This window comes from Scylla paramamosain, chromosome 32 (assembly GCF_035594125.1).
Source record: "Scylla paramamosain isolate STU-SP2022 chromosome 32, ASM3559412v1, whole genome shotgun sequence".
Taxonomy (NCBI): domain Eukaryota; kingdom Metazoa; phylum Arthropoda; class Malacostraca; order Decapoda; family Portunidae; genus Scylla; species Scylla paramamosain.
In genome coordinates this window covers 10,994,828-11,014,642 of record NC_087182.1, presented here as the reverse complement: position 1 = coordinate 11,014,642, position 19,815 = coordinate 10,994,828, and the positions used below count along the sequence as shown (strand labels likewise).

General features: G+C 37.8%; 1 protein-coding gene across 1 annotated transcript in view; it reads right to left on the bottom strand.

The window, feature by feature from the left end:
* Nucleotides 1-19,815, bottom strand: part of LOC135089182 (splicing factor 3A subunit 3-like) — a 32,809-nt gene that overhangs the window by 1,583 nt on the left and 11,411 nt on the right. The window contains exons 2-5 of the mRNA XM_063984503.1: nucleotides 14,132-14,221; nucleotides 13,769-13,885; nucleotides 7,946-8,099; nucleotides 5,496-5,709 (exon numbers count right to left, since the gene is read on the bottom strand). Of these exons, the coding sequence (XP_063840573.1) occupies nucleotides 5,496-5,709; nucleotides 7,946-8,099; nucleotides 13,769-13,885; nucleotides 14,132-14,221 (575 nt within the window). The remainder of the gene's footprint in view (nucleotides 1-5,495; nucleotides 5,710-7,945; nucleotides 8,100-13,768; nucleotides 13,886-14,131; nucleotides 14,222-19,815) is intronic.

Sequence of the window (19,815 nt, the reverse complement as noted above, 5' to 3'; positions counted from 1 at the left end):
GAAACAAAGTAAGGATCTAGGATAGCACAGGCAGTGGAAAAACTAGGGAAAGTTAAGTTTGCATGGATTTGTATGTATGCACCTGTAAATATGAAAAGTGAGAAAAGGAGAAATATGACATAATTTTGGAATGATGTAAACAAGTGCATCATGAAAATTGAGAAAGGGAGTAGGGTAGTATTGGAGACATGAATAAAGAAGTAAGAAGTTGTGATGTAACAGGTGTAATAGATAAATGAGAAGTAGATGGAGTGAATTAGGTTAAGGAGTACCTGGTAGATTTGTGTGTAAGAAGAGGATTAATTCTTGCAAACACTTTCTTCCAACATAAAATGATCCAGAAGTATTTGTGGGAAAAAAGATGAGAATGGTGAACAAAAGAGAGTGAATGACTATGTAGCTGTAGATGAGAGACTGAGGGAAGATGTGATGGATGCCAAAGCAGTGAGTGATTATGCTGTGGCAATTAAAACAAAAATGAGAGATGGACAGGAATATGGTAGGGATGTTTGTACATAAGAAGATGGCACAACAGTGGTTAATGGAAGTTTGCTAAAGAAAGAGAAAATGAAGAGAAGAGAATGAGAGAGGCTAAGGGAACAGTGTAAAAGAGATGTTTAACATATTCAAGGATAAAGAGACTACAATACCAGCTGAAATGGTGTGGTATAGAAGGCTTGGGAAGTGCATTGTGTATGGCTGAGATTAAGGAGGCTCTAAAAGAAAAAGATGTCATATGAGAAAATGTTGCAGAAAATATGCTAGAAGAAACTAAAATGAGGAGAAAAGAGTATAGTTGTGGATTATAAGATATAAGTGATAAAAGAAAATTACAAGAGAATAAACAGAGTCTGGTAGGAAGCTGAGTGAAAAATTCAATGAGAATACCAAGTTGTTTTGGAAGGAAAAGAGGAGTGAGAGGAGGATAGAGGAGTGTGTGGAGTGTGAGAATAAAGAAAGGACAGAGTTCTTGTAAGTGACAACATTCATCACTGTAGCAGTCTCATAACATCACAGATGCTGAGTGATTGATAATCTTCTCAGTTAACAGTTCCTGAAAGTGACTGACACCCATAGCCCTCACTCTTCTGTGCCACACTGTAATACATCTGAATAAAGACTCATCACTCCACAATATCTTCATCTAGTCACCTTTGATTTATGTTTCATATTTTTTAGTAAATGCAGAGCTTTTCTTCATCATTTCTTGTGAGGAGTGGCTTTTTAACAGGTGTGTGTAATGGCAACCTAAGTCTCTTGCAAGGCAGTGTTGAACAGTCTGCTGAGACGTCTCCCACTAGTGCAGTACACTTTTTAAAAATTTATCTTTTTATTTATTTATTTATTTTATTTTTTCTAATTCTCTAGACATGATACTGTAAAACTTCTCTTCTTAGAAATGCATCAGTGTTCTTGATGTTTTACAATAACTATATTTTAGTAGGAGCCACTTTATCTGGAATCACATATTGCTGAGGATAGAGAAATAGATGTACTGATGAAGTTTAGAATGAACAAAGCAAGAAAGGTGTGGGAGAATATGAATAATGTTTAGTTTTATGTCACTTGGAATGAAAGCAAAGAGAAGGTTTTATGATGGTATAGTGGTACTGATTGCACTATATATGGTTAAAACACAGAATATTAAAAAAGAAGAGAAGAGGAGTTTGAATGTAATGGACATGATGTATCTGACACACATGTGGTGTTAAATGTATGGATAAAGTGAGAAATAAGACAGTGAGAAACAAAACTGTCTTGGAAGAGAATTGACAGACCAGTCAGAGCAGGGATGTTACAGTTCTTTGGGCAGATAGAGAAAATTAAGGAATGGCAATAGTTGTACTATACAGCTGGATCAGATACTTATGCTAGTACAAATGACCCTTGGACTTTCACAATAGGCAATTGGTGAGGATCTGTCCTGTCAGTCACTAAAGATCAAGTGATAGCAATGTAATCCTACTGTGTGTGTGTGTGTGTGTGTGTGTGTGTGTGTGTGTGTGTGTGTGTGTGTGTGTGTGTGTGTGTGTGTGTGTGTGTGTGTGTTTGTCTGTCTGGGTCAGAGGAATTTCGTCACATTTATCCTCTTTACATGGATAACAAACAGCCTGATACATGGAAAGATAGTATTAATTTTCTTAGCTTCTCTAATCCTCATCTTTAGTCATGATGCCATACCATACTTATTGTTATTTTGAGGAGGAGGCAGTAGACATCTCCCAAAATGATAATTAGTCCCAGTGAGGTCTGAAGCACTGGATCAAGATGTGCTGTGAACTCATTAATAACCCAGATGCGATCTCACAGAATGTTTCCCTTTGTGTCTCACAACACAAGGGGGCAGTCACAGCCTGCCCTCTAAAGACAATTTTCCTCCTTCACACAAAACTACATGCACCTACATGCACTACATACATCCTTCAATCAAAATTCTAAATTAAATGGGGCAACTCCTACACCAGTCTTAGAGCCCCCATCTGGGGAGGGGACCAAATATGTCCTCAAGTCAGACTGTTCTTCTGGTATCAATCCTAAGTGTCTTGACAGCCCCTCAACTTTTTCTTCATTAACTTCTAAAACATTCACAGCCTGAGATCTAATTTTCAATCTGTCGAACACCACCTCTCCTCTACTAAACCACATCTTTTCCTCACTGAAACACAGGTGTCTGAGGCAACTTACAGTAGCCCCTTTTCTGTTCCCTCCTACTTTCTCTATTCTCATTTTCAATCCAAAGCTGGATGCTGCATCTATGTGCGCAATGACTTAACTTGCTCTTGTGCCAAGCTCCTGAATGTTCTGAACATTCCACAATCTGGCTACAACTACAGAGTCACTTTCAAATGATATTTATCTGTGCTGTATACCTCTCACCTAACTCCTCTGACAATAAAAAATTCTTTGACTACTTAACTTCCAAAGTGGAGCACATTCTGACTCTCTTGCCTTTTGCGGAGATCTCCATTCTTGGAGACCTCATTGTTCGCCACCAGCTTTCCTCTCCCTTTACTGACATCCCTGGTAGACTAGCCTTTAACTTTGGTATCCTCCATAATCTAGAGCAACTGGTGCAACACCTTACTCGTATTCCTGACCATTTTGGAGATATGCCCAACATTCTTGATCTTTTCCTAACCTCTAATCCTTCCACTTATGCTGTCACCCTATTTTCTCTGTTGGTCTCCTCCAATTACAACCTCATATCTGCATCTTGTCTGATCACTCCAATCCCTCCTCAGGATCACCCCAAAGCGGAGGTGCCTCTGGCATTTTCCTTCTGCTAATTGGAGTGACCTGAGGAGCTATTATTCTGATTTTCCTTGGAATGACTACTGCTCCTGTAACAAAGACCCATATAACACATATAACAGAGGTGACAGTATCTGGCATGGAAGCATACATTCCTCACTCTTTCTTTTAATCCAAACCTTCCAAACCTTGGTTTAACACAGCCTGTTCTTGTGCTATACATGATAAAGAGGTGGCCCACAAAAAGTACTTGAGCCTTCCATCACCAGGATCTTACGTACTTTATATTTCTGCCCAGAATCATGCCAAGTCTGTTCTCCAACTAGCCAAAAACTCCTTCATTATCAGAAAGTATCAGAATCTCTCAAAATCTAACTCCCCTTGTGATTTCTGACACCTAGTAAAAAAAAAAAAAAAAAAAAAAAAAAATCAATAACTTTGCTTCATCTTTCCCTCCTTTATTTCAACCTGATAGCACCACTGCCATCTCATCTATTTCTAAAGCTGAACTCTTCACTCAAACCTTTGCTAAAAACTCTACCTTTGAGGATTCAGGGCTTATTCCTACCTCACCTCCACCCTCTGACTACTTCATGCTACCCATTAAGATCCTCCACAGTGATGTTTTCCATGCCCTTGGTGGCCTTAATCCTTGGAAGGCTTATGGACCTGATGGGGGTCCCTTCTTTTTGTTATTCCAAACTGTACTTCCATGCTTGCACCTTGGCTAGTCGAACTCTTCCAACTGTCTATCAACATCTACCTTTCCTTCTTGCTGGAAGTTTGCTTACATTCAGCCTGTTCCTAAAAAGTGACCTTTCTAATCCCTCAAACTACCATACTATTGCTTTAATTTCCTGTCTCTCTAAAGTTTTTAATCTATCCTCAATAGGAAGATTCTCAAACATCTATCACTTCACAACCTTCTATCTGATCGCCAGTATGGGTTCCCTCGAGGCCGCTCTACTGATGACCTGGTTTTCCTTACTGAATCTTGGTAATCCTCTTTTAGGGATTTTAGTAAAACTTTTGCTGTTGCCTTAGACATATCAAAAGCTTTTGAGAGAGTCTGGCACAAAGCTTTGAATTCTAAATTACCTTCCTACAGTTTCTATCCTACTCTCTGGAACTTCATCTCAAATTTCCTTTCTGACCGTTCTATTGCTACTGTGGTCACTGTTCTTTTCCTAAAACTACAAACAATGGTGTTCCTCAGGATCCTTTTCCGTCACCCACTCTCTTCCAATTATTCATCAATAATCTTCAAAAGCAAACTTCACATCATATCCACTCATATGCTGATGATATCACCCTGCACTTTTCCATGTCTTTTCATAGACATCCAACCATTCAGGAAGTAAACAGTTCATGCAGGGAAGCCACAGAAAGTCTAACTTATGATCTCTCTTAAATTTCTGCCTCAAAACTCAATTCCTCCTTCCAGATAATTATTTCCTCTTCTTCAATGACACTCAACTATCCCCCTCTTCTACACTGAACTTTCTTGATCTGTCCTTTACTTATAATCTAAACTAGAAACTTCACATCTCATCTATAGCTAAAACAACTTCTATGAAGTTAGGCATTCTGAGTTGTCTCCCTCAGTTTTTTCACCCCTGCAACTGTTATCTCTGTACAGGCCCCTTATCCATCCGTGCAAGGAGTATGCTTCACACATATGGCAGGATTCCACTCAAACTGCTCTTTTAGACAGGGTGGAATCAAAAGCTTTCCATCTTATCATCTCCTCTCCTCTGACTGATTGTCTTCCTCTCTCTCATTGTTGCAATGCTGCCCATTTTCTACTACCATTTTCATGCTAATTGCTCTTCTGATCATGCTAACTGCATGCCACCCCTCCTCCCGCTTCCTCACTGCACAAGACTTTCTTCTATCTCTCACCCCCTATTCTGTCCACCTCTCTTATGCAAGAGTTAATCAGTATTCCCTATAATTCATCCCTTTCTGTGGTAAACTCTGGAACCCCACTCCTGTTTCTGTATTTCTTTCTTCCTATGACTTGAACTCTTTCAAGAGGGAGGTTTCAAGATACTTATCTTTCCATTTTTGATGACTGCTTTTGACTGTTCAGGAACCAGCACCTCACTGGGCCTTTTTATTATAATTTTGTTGCTTTTGGTTGGTGCCCCTCAAATATATATATATATATATATATATATATATATATATATATATATATATATATATATATATATATATATATATATATATATATATATTACCTTCCAGCCTCCCATTGCTCATTGAAGTCCTTGCTGACAGCTTCTAGTTCTTGGTTGAGGTCCAGGAGAGGCTTCACACGCTCTACGTAGGCATACAGGTAGTCAAGGAGAACATAAAGGTATTCCCGGTACTGAGTGGTCTTTTTCTCCTTGGGGATCTCAAAGAGCCGATCAAATGTGGTGAGGTAAGTGATGTAGTCAATTTTCTCCAGGCCTGTGGGAGTGAGCTGGCATTATTTAAGGGTACTCACAAATATGCAAAAAACCTAGATCCTGTATCTATTTATCCATCCTATCTACTATTTACTCTTATACAGCTGATGGCTAGTGTTTATTTATTTATTTTTTTATGTAAAGAGGGCAACTGGCCAAGGATAATAAAAATTTCAGAGAGAGAGAGAGAGAGAGAGAGAGAGAGAGAGAGAGAGAGAGAGAGAGAGAGAGAGAGAGAGAGAGAGAGAGAGAGAGAGAGAGAGAGAGAGAGAGAGAGAGAGAGAGAGAGAGAGAGAGAGAGAGAGAGAGAGAGAGAGAGAGAGAGAGAGAGAGAGCCAACTTAAATGACAACTGAGATTGTCTTGAAACCTCTCTCCTGAAAGAATTCAAGTCATAGGAAGTGGAAATACAGATGCAAGCAGAAAGTTCCAGTTTACCAGAGAAAGGGATGTAAGACTGAGAATACTAGTTAACTCTTGCATTAAAGATGTGGACAGAACAGGGATGAGAAAAACAAAATCTTATATGTGTACAGTGAGGCCACAGGAGGGAAGGCATGTAATTAGCAAGATTTGAAGGGCAGTTAGACTGAAAATAGCAGTAGAAAATAGCAAGAGATGCAACACTGCAGCCATGAGAGAGGTTAAAGACAGTCAGTTAGAGGAGAGGAGTTGATAAAATGAAAAGCTTTTGATTCCATCTTGTCTAAAAGAGCAGTATGAGTGGAATCTCCCTATACAAGTGAAGCATACTCCATACATGGATGGATAAAGCCCCTGTACATTTAGCAGCCAGAGAGGGGGTGAGAAAACTGGCAGAGACTACTCAGAACACCTAACTTTATAGAAGTTGTTTTAGCAAGACATGAAATTTCCAGTTTCATGAGACATGAAATTTCCAGTTTAGATAATAAGTAAAGGACAGACTGAGGATGTTCAGAGAAGAGGGGGACAGTTGAGTGTCATTGAAGAGAGATAGTTATCTGGAAGGTTGTGTCAAGTTGACAGATGGAGGAACTAAATTTTTGAGGCATGGAACAATACTAAGTTTGCTCTACCCCAATCAGAAATTTTAGAGATCAGAAGTCTGGCATTCTGTGGCTTCCCTGCATGAACTATTTACTTTCTGAATGGCTGAACATCTATGAAAAAATGTGAAAAGTGCATAGTGGTATAATCAGTGTAGAAGTGGATAGGATAAGAAGTTTGGTTTAGATAATTGATGAGTTATTGGAAGAGAGTGGGTGACATGACACAACCCTGAAGAACATCAATGTTAATAGACTGTTAATGTACTGACCTCACATCTAATAACACTAGTAAATCTCTATCCATATTCATAGCTAACAACTAAAATAAAGAAATAAAAATTCAACCCTGCAGTTCACATCAGTGGCAGCAATACCTTTTGTTGAGTGCATGATATCACTGGTGTTCACCTTTCCCTCACACTACCCCTCTTAGACTCCCATATCAAGCTCTGGGAGTTGGAGAGATATTAACTTTGCTAATGAAACTAAATCATGAACTCAGTGAAACCCATGAAAAGAAGGTTTAAGAAGACAGCTATAACTGGATATTTAAATAAATGCTGTGAATCTGGGGAGGCTATGGCAAATATTGATATAAATTAAGGACAAGAGACTATGAGTTATTATAGTGATGAGAAAATAGAATCTTGATGACTTTTCTGATATTGTTAAGAAGGAAAAGGATGCAAATGAAAAAGATAACAAAACTGAGAGAGGTATCATGAGAGATGAAGAAGGGTGGTGACTTTAAGGAGAAAGAAGCAGCCTCCCTTCCTACATCTAATATCACCTTTAGTCTTACCAATGAATCTTATTCATCACATACAATATTTCTTTACTTTGTTTTATATCATCAATTATGATTATGACTATATAACACCAATAACTGACATAATGAATGATAATTGGGTCAAGAGAGAAGTTTGGTACAATTTTTTAATATTAAAATTTTCCCACTACATTTATGTATTCAAGAAATGTTTTTGATATGAAGTTACTAATTTGCTTGTTACAATAGTGTGATCTTTACATCTTAATGGGCAAAAATGGTACCTACTTCCAGCTATTGCTTTGAAGTAAACTGTTTTTCTGTGAATCATGTTACTTTTTGATCACTGCATATGTTTCAGAACTTATGAAGCACAAGAAGTGTCATAATATATCTGAAATAGTACTGGCCCTGTAGTATCCAAAACAGATACATTACCTTTGATATTGAGATACTTGTTGTAACACTCATGAAGGTCAAGGTATTTCCCATAACCTTCTTCATCAGTGAAATCAACCATGACAAGGTTTTCATCATTGGCTTCACGCTGTTTATTGATCTCTTCAAACTCCACACTCATTGGTACACTGATCTGGAAAGGAGATGCTGGATTACGCACAAGAGAATTTTTCTTCTTTTATTTAGTAACTAAGAACAGCAGAAATGTGTTGATGTGAGTGCACTGACTGAATAATGGACAAAATTCCCAATACATAATGAATGCTCCTCTCCTGGCCCCATGAGTACCTGTGCCATCCATGCAATCCTTCCTCCAGGTCCTGCGGACATCTAAGCCACCCCTGCATGTTGATGCTAACCCATGTATGGACACCAGCACCACTAACCATAAACCAACTATAACAACATATAACAGATGTAGCATCAGTAGACTGTTCTACATTCCTCATGTTTCTTGTGTTTTTGTAGTTTTTTTTTTATGCCATACCATCCTCTACCCCATTGAATTGTCAAAAGACAACTGAATATGAAGAACAGGCAGTTAGTTCCAATACAATGAATGGCAAATCAATCTGGTAGCATGCTTGAACTTATGGTCAGGCATATGCATTGCAAAATTAGAAGATAATTTTTTTTTTTTCCAAGTTTTACTTAGCAGTTTGGAATCATAATATTTTGCAAATGATATACAAGTTGTATTGTGATAGTGTATAGCACCTTGGAAAAAAAAAACAGATTTCTCCACACAAGACCAGTTATTACTACTACTGCTATTTGATTTGTTTTTATCATAAATATAACAATAAAGATAAATAACTGAGTAAATAAGGTTCTTTTTTTAAGGCAACAAAATACTACTATAAATTGTTGCCTGGAGTGGTATGATTAATTTTCCTGAACAAACTCTTGCCTTGCACTGCTCATGTCTGTCCCTTGGTCTGTCCCACAAGCCCTGACCCATTTGTAGACAGAAAGATTGAAAGGGGAAATTTAAAAACAGAGACCTCTCGGATACAAGAAATAAAGAACTTATCACCAATATTTTATTCCTTAACCTGACCTTTCTATGTATAAAGGAATTATTTACATATGTCTGTTTTGATACAATCTTACCAATGATACTGATTGGATGTTCCTACATAGATTATTGAATGTTATTATTTTACCCAGTTATTATTATAATGCACTCAATGATGCAAAACCCTTGTAACCTTTTGGAAAACTTAATATTAACTATTAAAGCACACAATCTTAGCCTAATTGAGAATAATGAAAAATAAGGTCATGGGCTGAGGTTAGATTTTCTGCCAAAACAATGGGACCAAAAATGTTCTGTGAACAAGCATGTTGCCACAAAGAAGATAACTGATAAGAATAAGTCATGTTACCATCATGCAGATGAGCTGCATGTATGGTAAGCCCAAGGGTGCAAGTATTTTAGGGCATTTTATTTAATTTCTTGTGTTATTTTTATGTTCTTCAGTACAAATCAAACTTTTTTTTATATGTTCTTTGCTTCAGATAGTAAACTAATCATACTATTCACAGCTAGTTAGTACAATTTCTTGTGGACCTCACTGTACTTCCTTTCAAGGGAAATTTCAGACAGGTATACTAAAAGACTAATGGCATACAACAAAGTAATAGCGGTGATAACATTCCTGTTGCTCCTCAGCATCCAAATAGGAATGGATGACTAAAAAATATTCTAGCTCACATAAAAGATTTTTTTTTTTTCATTTGTCTTACTTTCATCATCAGTTTATAATTTGATGACATATAAGTTTTGCTTATGGTTGTATCCTAAACAAATCATGTCTCTTTATGTTACTGCATGTGTGTGTGTGTGTGTGTATTTACCTATTTGTGGTTTGCAGGAGGAGTGTAAGCTCATGCTGTCCTGTCTTGATATCTACTCTTATCCAGTTTTCCTTAAAATCATGTAGTTACTGCATTTACTTCTTTTTTTGCAGCTTATTCCAGATTCCTGTACTCCTTTGCGGGAAATTGTTCTTCTCAATATCCCTTCTACACCTTCTTCTCATGCCCTCTTGTGTTTCTAAAGTCTCATCACCAAATCTGGTCCAATTTTTTAAATAGCCAGACAAAATCTGATATAAGGCAATCAGGTCACCTCTCTCTCTTCTAAGGTGGGCACGTTTAGTTTCTTTAGTCTCTCTTCATACAATAAGTCTAATATCGTTGGAGGCAACTATGTCACTGCTCGTTGTTATTCTCTCAAATTTTTTTAATGTTCCTTTTAGTGCTGGGAGACCATATCACTGCAGTATATTCTAAACGAGGTCTTATCATTGTCACAATTAAATTCCTAATCATCTCTTCATCCAGATAGTTGAACACTGCTCTTATGTTTCTCACCATCTTATATGTTTCCCCTGTCTTCCTTCTTACATGTACCTTTGGGGACAGCTTATCAGTGACAGTAATTCCAAGTATTTCTCTTCACTCTTCACTTTTATTTCCTCATTACCCAATTTATAACTCACACAACTATGCCCAAACTTCAACACTCCACATTTTTTGACATTAAACTCCATTTTCCAAGTGCCACTCCAGTCCCAAATCACATTCAGATCTTCTTGTAGGGCTTCACAATCCTCTATCCTCTCCACTTTTCTCATTAATTTTGCATCATCAGCAAACAGACTCATGTAGCTATTCACCCCTCCCATCTTATCATTAACATTGATAACAAACATAACTGGTGCTAGTACCAACTCCTGCAGGACACCACTAATTACCTCTCTCCATGATTACCTCCTATCTTTGAACACTGTTCTCATTTTCCTTCCTCTCAGAAAGTCACTGATCCAATGTAGGAGCACACCTCTCAGCCCACCAAACATTCCTAATTTCCACAGCAGTCTCTCGTGGAGCACCTTATCGAATGCTTACTTTAAATCCAAAATAAATACAATCTGTCCATCCCTCTCTTTTTTGTACTATATCTATGAATCTGGAGTAGAAGCACGTTAGTCATACACGACCTTCCTTTTCTGAATCCAAATTGTCTGTCTTTTAATATCTCTTTTTCTAGATATTCACTCCATCTTTGTTTCACTATTCTTTCACATATTTTTGCCACTACAGTTGTTAATGACACCAGTCTATAATTAGATGGTTCTTATTTGCTTCTATTCTTATATATGGTGACTATCTGTTTTTTTTTTTCCAATCTCTGGGCACCACTCCTTCTCTTAATAAAGTTATCATATGATGACTTTGTAAACCTTGTGTGCAAGCTGATCTCTGCATTCCTTGAACACCTAATTAGATACTCCATCAGGTCCCTCTACCTTCCTCACATTCAAGTCTTCCATCATTATTCTTACCTCATCCACTGTTACCTCAATCTCACTCAATCCTTCTACTCTCACATCTGCCATCACCAGTCTATCAAATGTTCCCTCTTCAGTGAAGATACTTTGAAAGTAGTCATTCAAAACCTCTGCAATTTCTGCTTCTTCCTCAACATGCATACCATTTATTTTCACTTTCTTAAGTCTATTCTTATTCTTCATTTTATCATTCATATATCTATAGAACATTCTTGGTTCATCCTTACATCTGTTCACAATATCTTTTCATGATTCTTTATTTCTTCTCTCCTTACCTTTGAGTATTCATTTCTCTCCCTTTTATATTTTTCCCATGCCTCACTGTTTTCCTTTTCTTCCACTCCCTTTCTCCTTGCTTCCTCACATTGTTTATTGAACCACTACTGCTTCTTATCCTCTTTTTTTCCTTATCTTCAGGACAAATCTCCTTACATCCTCATTGTATATATTCTTAAACTCTCCCCATTTATCTTCTATTCCAATTGCTCCATGAAACTGATTCCAGTCCACTTGCTCAAAGTAATTCCTCAATTTTCCAGTCTGTTCTTCCATAGTTGAATCTTCCTATTCTGTGGTATTCATTCTTTCATATCTTTCCTCCTATTCTCAATACACACTCCACCACCACATGATCATTTTTACCTATTGGATATTTATAGTCTACATCCTCTATGACTTCAGGTTCCTTTGTAAAAATTAAATCCACCCTTGAAGGTTCATGTATCTCCCCTGAAACTCATATTCTCTTCCACCCAATGTGTCACTGAATTCCCCATTGCCATCCTTAACAACTCTCCTCCCCAAGACCCGTTGTTCCCGTCCACCGACCACTCTTCCCGCCTAACCTCCTTGCAGCTGAAATCTCCTATAATCATTAGATTGTCTGCTTGCCATCATGTCTTCCACAAATCTTTGTGCATCCTCTAATTTAGCCTTGTATTCCACAACCCCCCAGAAATTTGTTTTTGGAAGAACAAATACCACTGCAAAGCTTCTTTTTCTACCTTCTCTACACACCACCTCAACTGTTATCACTTCAGCAGGTTCATAATCACAATTAGTCACATGGGCCAATAAATCCTTTCTCACCAAAACCATTACTCCATCTCCTTGTTTTTCACTTGTTTCTCAGCCGTACATTGTATTTTCCTTCACCCAAATTATTCACTTCAATGTTGTTACTTAGCTTTGTTTCATTAATTCCCATCACATCCGGAGCATACTCTCTTAAGTAGTCATTTAGTTCCACGTTCACATTAGTATAAGCAATCTTCAATTTCTCACTCCACTCTCTTTTTCTGCAATCATCAACTTTATCAACCTCATGTCCCTGACTTTTCAGTAGAACTCTGTCTTTCCCTTCTCCATTCTGGCTTTTCTTTTTTCCTTAGCCTGCTTCCACAATTTTGCTAATTTTTGCTCTCTCCTCCTCATTCATATTTCTCCATATCCAGATATTTTTGCTGTTCTTCTTTCTTATTAATCTCCATGTTCCAATTAATAATACCTCTTCTGCTACTGTTTGCAATTTCAATTTAATGCTTATTGGTTCACTTTTTTCAACATACTTCCCCAATCTTGTTACTTCCTCAATCTCCTCCTGCTAATCATTCTCATGTCAAGTCACAACATTTACTAGATCCACTGCAATGCTCCTTTCTTTTTTCTCTCTCCAGTGTTTAGCTACTATCTTTTCCTCATTGATTCCAAAAGCAATTATGCATTTTTCTACTCTAAAGTGTTCCTAACCAAATTTTCCTTTTCTTTAATAACTTTACTTTTTTACAAATTCTTCCTTATCTTTCAACTGATTGTTCATTATCTTTCTTTTTTCTCTCTTTAGTTTTTAAGTACTATCTTTTCCTCCTTGATCCCAAAAGCAATTAAGCATTTTTCCTTCTCTAAAGTGTTCATAACCAAATCTTCTTTTTCTTTAATAACTTTATTGCCTTTTTTACAAATTCTTCCTTATCTTTCAAATGATTGTTCACTATCTCCTTTAAATCTGCAGTGTGTGTATTTGTGTATGTATGAACACTGTTACACTAAATTCTAAGATATTCACCTTGGATAATTATATCATTAATAAGAAAATCAAATTAGGGACAACAATATGATGGATATAATAAAAACTCTTTCAGGAAGAGATGTGGACAAAGACATGTAACAAACTGACAGTCACTTCTTTGAAACATTTCTTTTAAGTTTTTGCTCCAGAAACACCAGACACTTCCTTTTTTGTCTTTTTTTTTCAGTGCCTTTTTGTTCTATCTCTTAACAAACAGCTAGAAAATGCAGAGAGAGAGAGAGAGAGAGAGAGAGAGAGAGAGAGAGAGAGAGAGAGAGAGAGAGAGAGAGAGAGAGAGAGAGAGAGAGAGAGAGAGAGAGAGAGAGAGAGAGAGAGAGAGAGAGAGAGAGAGAGAGAGAGAGAGGTTAACCTCACCTCATTTGGATGTTTTTTGTGAAATTCTTTTATCTGCTTGAGGCGATTGTAAAACTCAGCCAGCTCATTGGGGCCAGACAGGGCTGCCACTTCCTCCTTCCGCAAACCATCCTTGTCCTGCAACCATCAAGTTATTACATAACAGAGATGTGTAATTAAGAAAGTAAACAGTTTAAAAAGACAATACCAAAGTGTAACATATATTCATTAACTTCAAAACAAAAGAGAGAGAGAGAGAGAGAGAGAGAGAGAGAGAGAGAGAGAGAGAGAGAGAGAGAGAGAGAGAGAGAGAGAGAGAGAGAGAGAGAGAGAGAGAGAGAGAGAGAGAGAGAGAGAGAGAGAGAGAGAGAGAGAGAGAGATACCTCATACAGGTCAGCAAGGTGTTGAGAGCTCTCCACATAGCGGTCCAGCAGAAGGCGATGACGATGGTCAGAGTTGATCACTTCACGATGCTGTGAAATTAAAGGGAAATAAGATCATGACACTTGTGAAAAAAGTTAATAAATAATAAATAAATTAATTAATAAATAGGATCCATTATCAATCCATTCAAGGTCCTTCCCTGAAAAATTGACCTAGTGTCAATGATTTCCAGTAACTACTCTGCATGGTGTAAGATGTAAGTGTTAGTTGGATGTTGTCAGTTAGCCTCTTATGCTTCCTTCTACTTTCTTGATCCTCATTTTCAATCCAAAGCTGGATGTTGCATTTATGTGTGAAAAATGACTCAACTTGCTCTAGTGCCCATGCTCTTGAATCTTCTGAATTTTCCACCATCTGGCTATGACTACTGAGTCTCTCAAACTAAATTTATCTGTGCTGTATACCTCTCACCTAACTCCTCTGACTATAAGAAATTCTTTGACTACTTAACTTCCAAAGTGGCACACATTCAGACCCTCTTCCCTTTTGTGGAGATCTCCATTCTTTGAGACTTCAATGATCACCACCAGCTTTGGCTTTCCTCTCCCTTCACTGACCATCCTGGTGAACTAGCCTTCAACTTTGCTATCCTCCATGACCTAGAGGAATTGGTGCAACACCCTGCTCATATTTCTGACTATCTTGGAGATACACCCAACATTCTTGACCTTTTCCTAACCTCTAACTAATTCTTCTGCTTATGCTGTTATCCTCTCTTCTCCATTGGGTTCCTTCGATCACAATCTAATATCTGTATCTTGTCCTATCACTCCAATTCCTCCTCAGGATCCCCCTAAGCGGGGGTGCCTCTGGCATTTTGCCTCTACTAGTGGGGGGGACCTGAGGAGGTTTTATGCTGATTTTCCTTGTAATGACTACTGATTCCATGTCAGAGACCCACCTCTATGTGCCAAGTGCATAACAGAGGTGATAGTGTCTGGCATGGAGGCATACATTCCTCACTCTTTTTCTTGACCTAAACCTTCCAAACCTTCGTTTAATATGCTATACATGATAAAAAAAGTGGCCCACAAAAGGCACTTGAGCTCTCCATCACCAGAATCTCATGCACTTTATATTTCTGCCTAGAACCATACCAACTAGCCAAAAACTTCATTAATATATAGTGTCAAAATCTTTCAAGATCTAACTCCCCTCATGACTTCTGGCACCTAACTAACCTAAAACATCTCCAATAACTTTGCCTCTTCTTCTCTCCCTCCTTTATCTCAACCAGATGGCACCACTGCTATCACATCTATCTCTAAAGCTGAACTCTTCGCTCAGACTTTTGCTAAAAACTCTACCTTGGATGATTCAGGGCTTGTTCGTCCCTCTCCTCCACCCTCTGACTACTTCATGCTACCTATTAAAATTCTTTACAAAGATGATTTCCATGCCCTCACTGATCTAAACCCTCAGAGGGCTTATGGACCTGATGGGATCCCTCTTATTGTTCTCCAAAACTGCACCTCAGTGCTTGCACCTTGCCTAGTCAAACTCTTTCAGCTCTGTCTGTCAACATCTACCTTTCCTTCGTGCTGGAAGTTTCCCTACATTCAGCTTGTTCCTAAAAAAAGTGACCTTTCTAATCCCTCAAACTACCATCCTATTGCTTTAATTTCCTGCCTATCTAAAGTTTTTTAATCTATCCTCAACAGGAAGATTCTTAAACATCTATCACTTCACAACCTTCTATCTGATTGCCAGATAGAAGGCACTCTAATGGTAATCTTATGGCTTTTCTTACTGAGTCTTGGTCATCCTCTTTTAGAGATTTTGGTGAAACTTTTGCTGTTGCCTTAGACATATCAAGAGCTTTTGAGAGAGTCTGGCACAAAGCTTTGATTTCCAAACTACCCTCCTACGCCTTCTATCCTTCTCTCTGTAATTTCGTATTATGTTTCCTTTCAGACCATTCTATTGCTGCTGTGGTAGACGGTCACTGTTCTTCTAAATCTATTAACAGTGGTGTTCCTCAGGATTCTGTCCTGTCACCCACTCTCTTTCTATTATAGTAGCATGAGTAGGTGACAGGACAGTTTAGAAGATCACTGATGAATCAATGATCTTCTAAGCCAAACTTCTTGTCCTATCCACTCCTACACTGATTGTACTACCCTGCACTTTTCCAAGTTTTTTTTATAGATGTCCAGTCCTTCAGGAAGTAAACAGTTCATGCAGAGAAACCATAGAATGCCTGACTTCTGATTTCTGTCAAATTTCTGATTGGGGCAGAACAAACTTAGTATTGATCAATGCCTCAAAAACTCAATTCCTCCATCTATCAACTTGATACAACCTTTCAGACAACTATCCCCTCTTCTTCAATGACACTCAGCTGTCCCCCTCTTCTACACTCAACATCTTTGATTTGTCCTTTTCCTATAATCTGAACTGGAAATTTCACATCTCATCTCTAGCTAAAACAGCTCCTATGAAGTTACTGTATTTGATGTCTCATAAGATGCACCTTTTCTCAAAAAAAATAAAAATAAATAAATAAATAAAAAATAAAAAAGTCTCAGAAAATGAGCCTGCGTCCTATGAGGCCAATGTTCAGTATTGAAGCAGTGGTTGGTGGTAAGTCAGAGGCTGCAAGTAGTTTGTCAGCCTGAATCTCTCTCTCTCTCTCTCTCTCTCTCTCTCTCTCTCTCTCTCTCTCTCTCTCTCTCTCTCTCTCTCTCTCTCTCTCAGGCTGACAAACTACTTGCAGCAATTTTGCACCGATAAGGACTTCAATTTGCCTGCCATAGACTGGACTTAGAATAATGCAATGTTCCTTGATTATGACCCTCTCTCTGCTGTTTTTACAAGCTGTTTTAACTCCACTGGCTTATATCAGTGGATTGATTTCCCAACTTTCAAACCTACAGACAACACCTTTGACCTAATCTTGTCAGCAGAAGAGGACAAAATAGACAAAATGGTCTTCTTGCCTTATTCCTGACTGTGGACATATCCCTATACTTTTCAACTATCACTTTATGTTTGGTTTTGTTGAGGATAACAGTAATTGTTCTAGTAAAAGAGCATGTGCTAGAGGCAAATATAACATCATCAATGATCAATTATCCAAGTATGACTGGGGCTATGAGTTCTGTTATCTCAGTAGATGCAATGTTAACCACTCTTGGTAGTTCTCACTCCATTGATAGAATCCTACATGCTACTATGTACAAAACCTAACCCCTTTTCTTTTTCTTTTTCACATCCTCCTGCTGCCCTAAAAAGAGAGATAATGAGAGTTTGGCAGCTCTTTAAGAACACTAACTTCTTTTTTTTGAATGGTCTCTAACTGACAAACTTAAAGATAACCCTAAATCTTTCCATCAGTACATTCAGAGTAAAAAGTTGGAGCTACTTATGTGGGCCCTGTGATGCATTCTGATGGGTTGGTTTTTGTAAATTCTAGTGCTATGGCTGAAACCTTTGTTGGCAGTTTTGTTTCAGTATTCAAAGACAGTTGCTCTAACCCTTTCCTTTCCATAGAGTTCTTGATTATGTTAATTTTACTCTCTCTGAAGTTAAATAAAGGCTTACAGCACTTTATCTCTGCACAAGTATGGGACCAGATGGCCTGCACATTAGACTATTATGATCATGCCCATCACTGGACTATCCCATATTTAAAATCTTTACCACCAGCATGAGCAAAGGTACTCTCCCTGCATAGTGGAAATAAAAATTGTGTACACTACAACAACTGTTTTCAAGACTGAAGATGGCAGGAACTTTTGATGACTCGTTATTTTGAGGCTGGTGTTTATTTACAATGATATTTTGCATAAAAATTTAAGGTCATTGTTTTTGTATCTGATGCATAGGATGATCCATTTTTTTTTTTTTACCTTTTCTTAGGATGATTCAAGTGCTGTCTTAGGCCCAGTTTACACTACTCCGTTTTTGTACACCATCCAACAATGACGTCACCACCATTTCCATTTGTACCGTACCAAGGTCGCCCCACACCACATAGAAGTTTCCCAGCTCAATTTCTTTTTTGACTTGCATTCTTAATTCTTGCTTCTTCCCTCAGCTCTTTGTCTTTCCTTCTTTCCTCCTTATTCATATCATGTGAGACAATACCATTCCTCACTATTTCATTATTTATGCCATTTGTATCCTTTAGTTTGCAGGCATGCTTAAGCACTCTGTCCTTCAGTCCTTCTCTCATAGTTACCACTATTAGCCTTCCCATCTTTGAGCTACTGCTGTCTCCATTACTGAACTCTCCACTGTACTTCCCAACTCTTTTTATTTTCATCGCATCTTCAAATATCTCCACTCCTACCAGGGATGGGAAAAAAAAGAAAAAAAAAAGTTTTTCTGGGGGTTTTATTTATTTTTGTTTATTCTTCATATTTTATGTAAATCAGTTTAAATAAGCAATTAAAAAGTACTCTACGGTGAAATAAAAGATCTAAAGTGTTATCTGAAGGACAGACACTTGTTTAGGTCATGCTGATACTGGTTGGTCTGGTTGGACAAAGCCTGTGTTAACTTGTACTGTACAGGAAATGAATGGGTCGGGCTTGACTACTTTTTACATCTTTTAAGTACCGTATTTTACGGCTTATAAGATGCATTTTTTTTCCCAAAAAAATTTCCTTAAAAATACTAGTGCGTCTTCCAAGACGAATGTTGTATTGTGAGGCAACACCCAGGCTCAAGGGAGCTTGTACACTTGACTGATACCGACGTGGATTTGTATGATGAGTCATTACGCTATGATGTTAGATTAAGTACTATTTAATTCAACCTTTTATATGATGTAAACTCAGTACTTATCTGTTACAAGTATTTCCAATACCATAATCCTTCCTGGAGCTGAACCACAAGCTTAGCCTTAAGCATAACCTCTGCCCTGTAGCACGCTCTGTTTATTATGGTACTGGCAGCGGCAGGCGGCAGCCTTCCCACTTGAATCATATAAAACTTTTACTATGCTTTTACGAACACTTTTACTATGCTTGAAATATATAAAATATTTGCTCACACTATGTTCAAAGCATAAACAAAACGTTTGCTCACACTCTTTTGCCATTAAATATATCAGTTACCACCTGGCTGTCACACGTATCACAAACTTTTGTCCTGAAATTATCACCCATGGCTACTTCATTGAAATGGTTTAGTTATACTATTGCATACAAGCTACAAGTTGTACAATATGCCAAAGAACATGGAAACAGAGCTGCAGAAAGACACTTTGGACCACCACCTACTGAAAAAATTATTAGGCAGTGGAAGAAACAAGAATTGAGAGAAACTGGAAACAAGGCGAAGCACAATTTACATCAAGTACCAGCAAAATGGCCACAGTTAGAAAAATACGTGCACATGGATAATGGAACACTTAACAACAACAACAAGAGATGGAATGCTTGTAAATTTCTGGTAAGAGGCAGTCTTGCAGACTCCTTGTTTCTTATGTTTTAGTGTTCAGTGGTCGGGTTTATGGTGAATGTGTTCTTGTATGAGAATAACTTTTTTCTTAGAAATCTCTTTCAAATATTAGGGTGCGTCTTCCACGGTGCAGCCTCCTAACTTTACTTTTAGCTAAAGCCACTGACAACTCAAGGTATTTTAATAGGTAAATATCACAGGCCAGAACTTATGA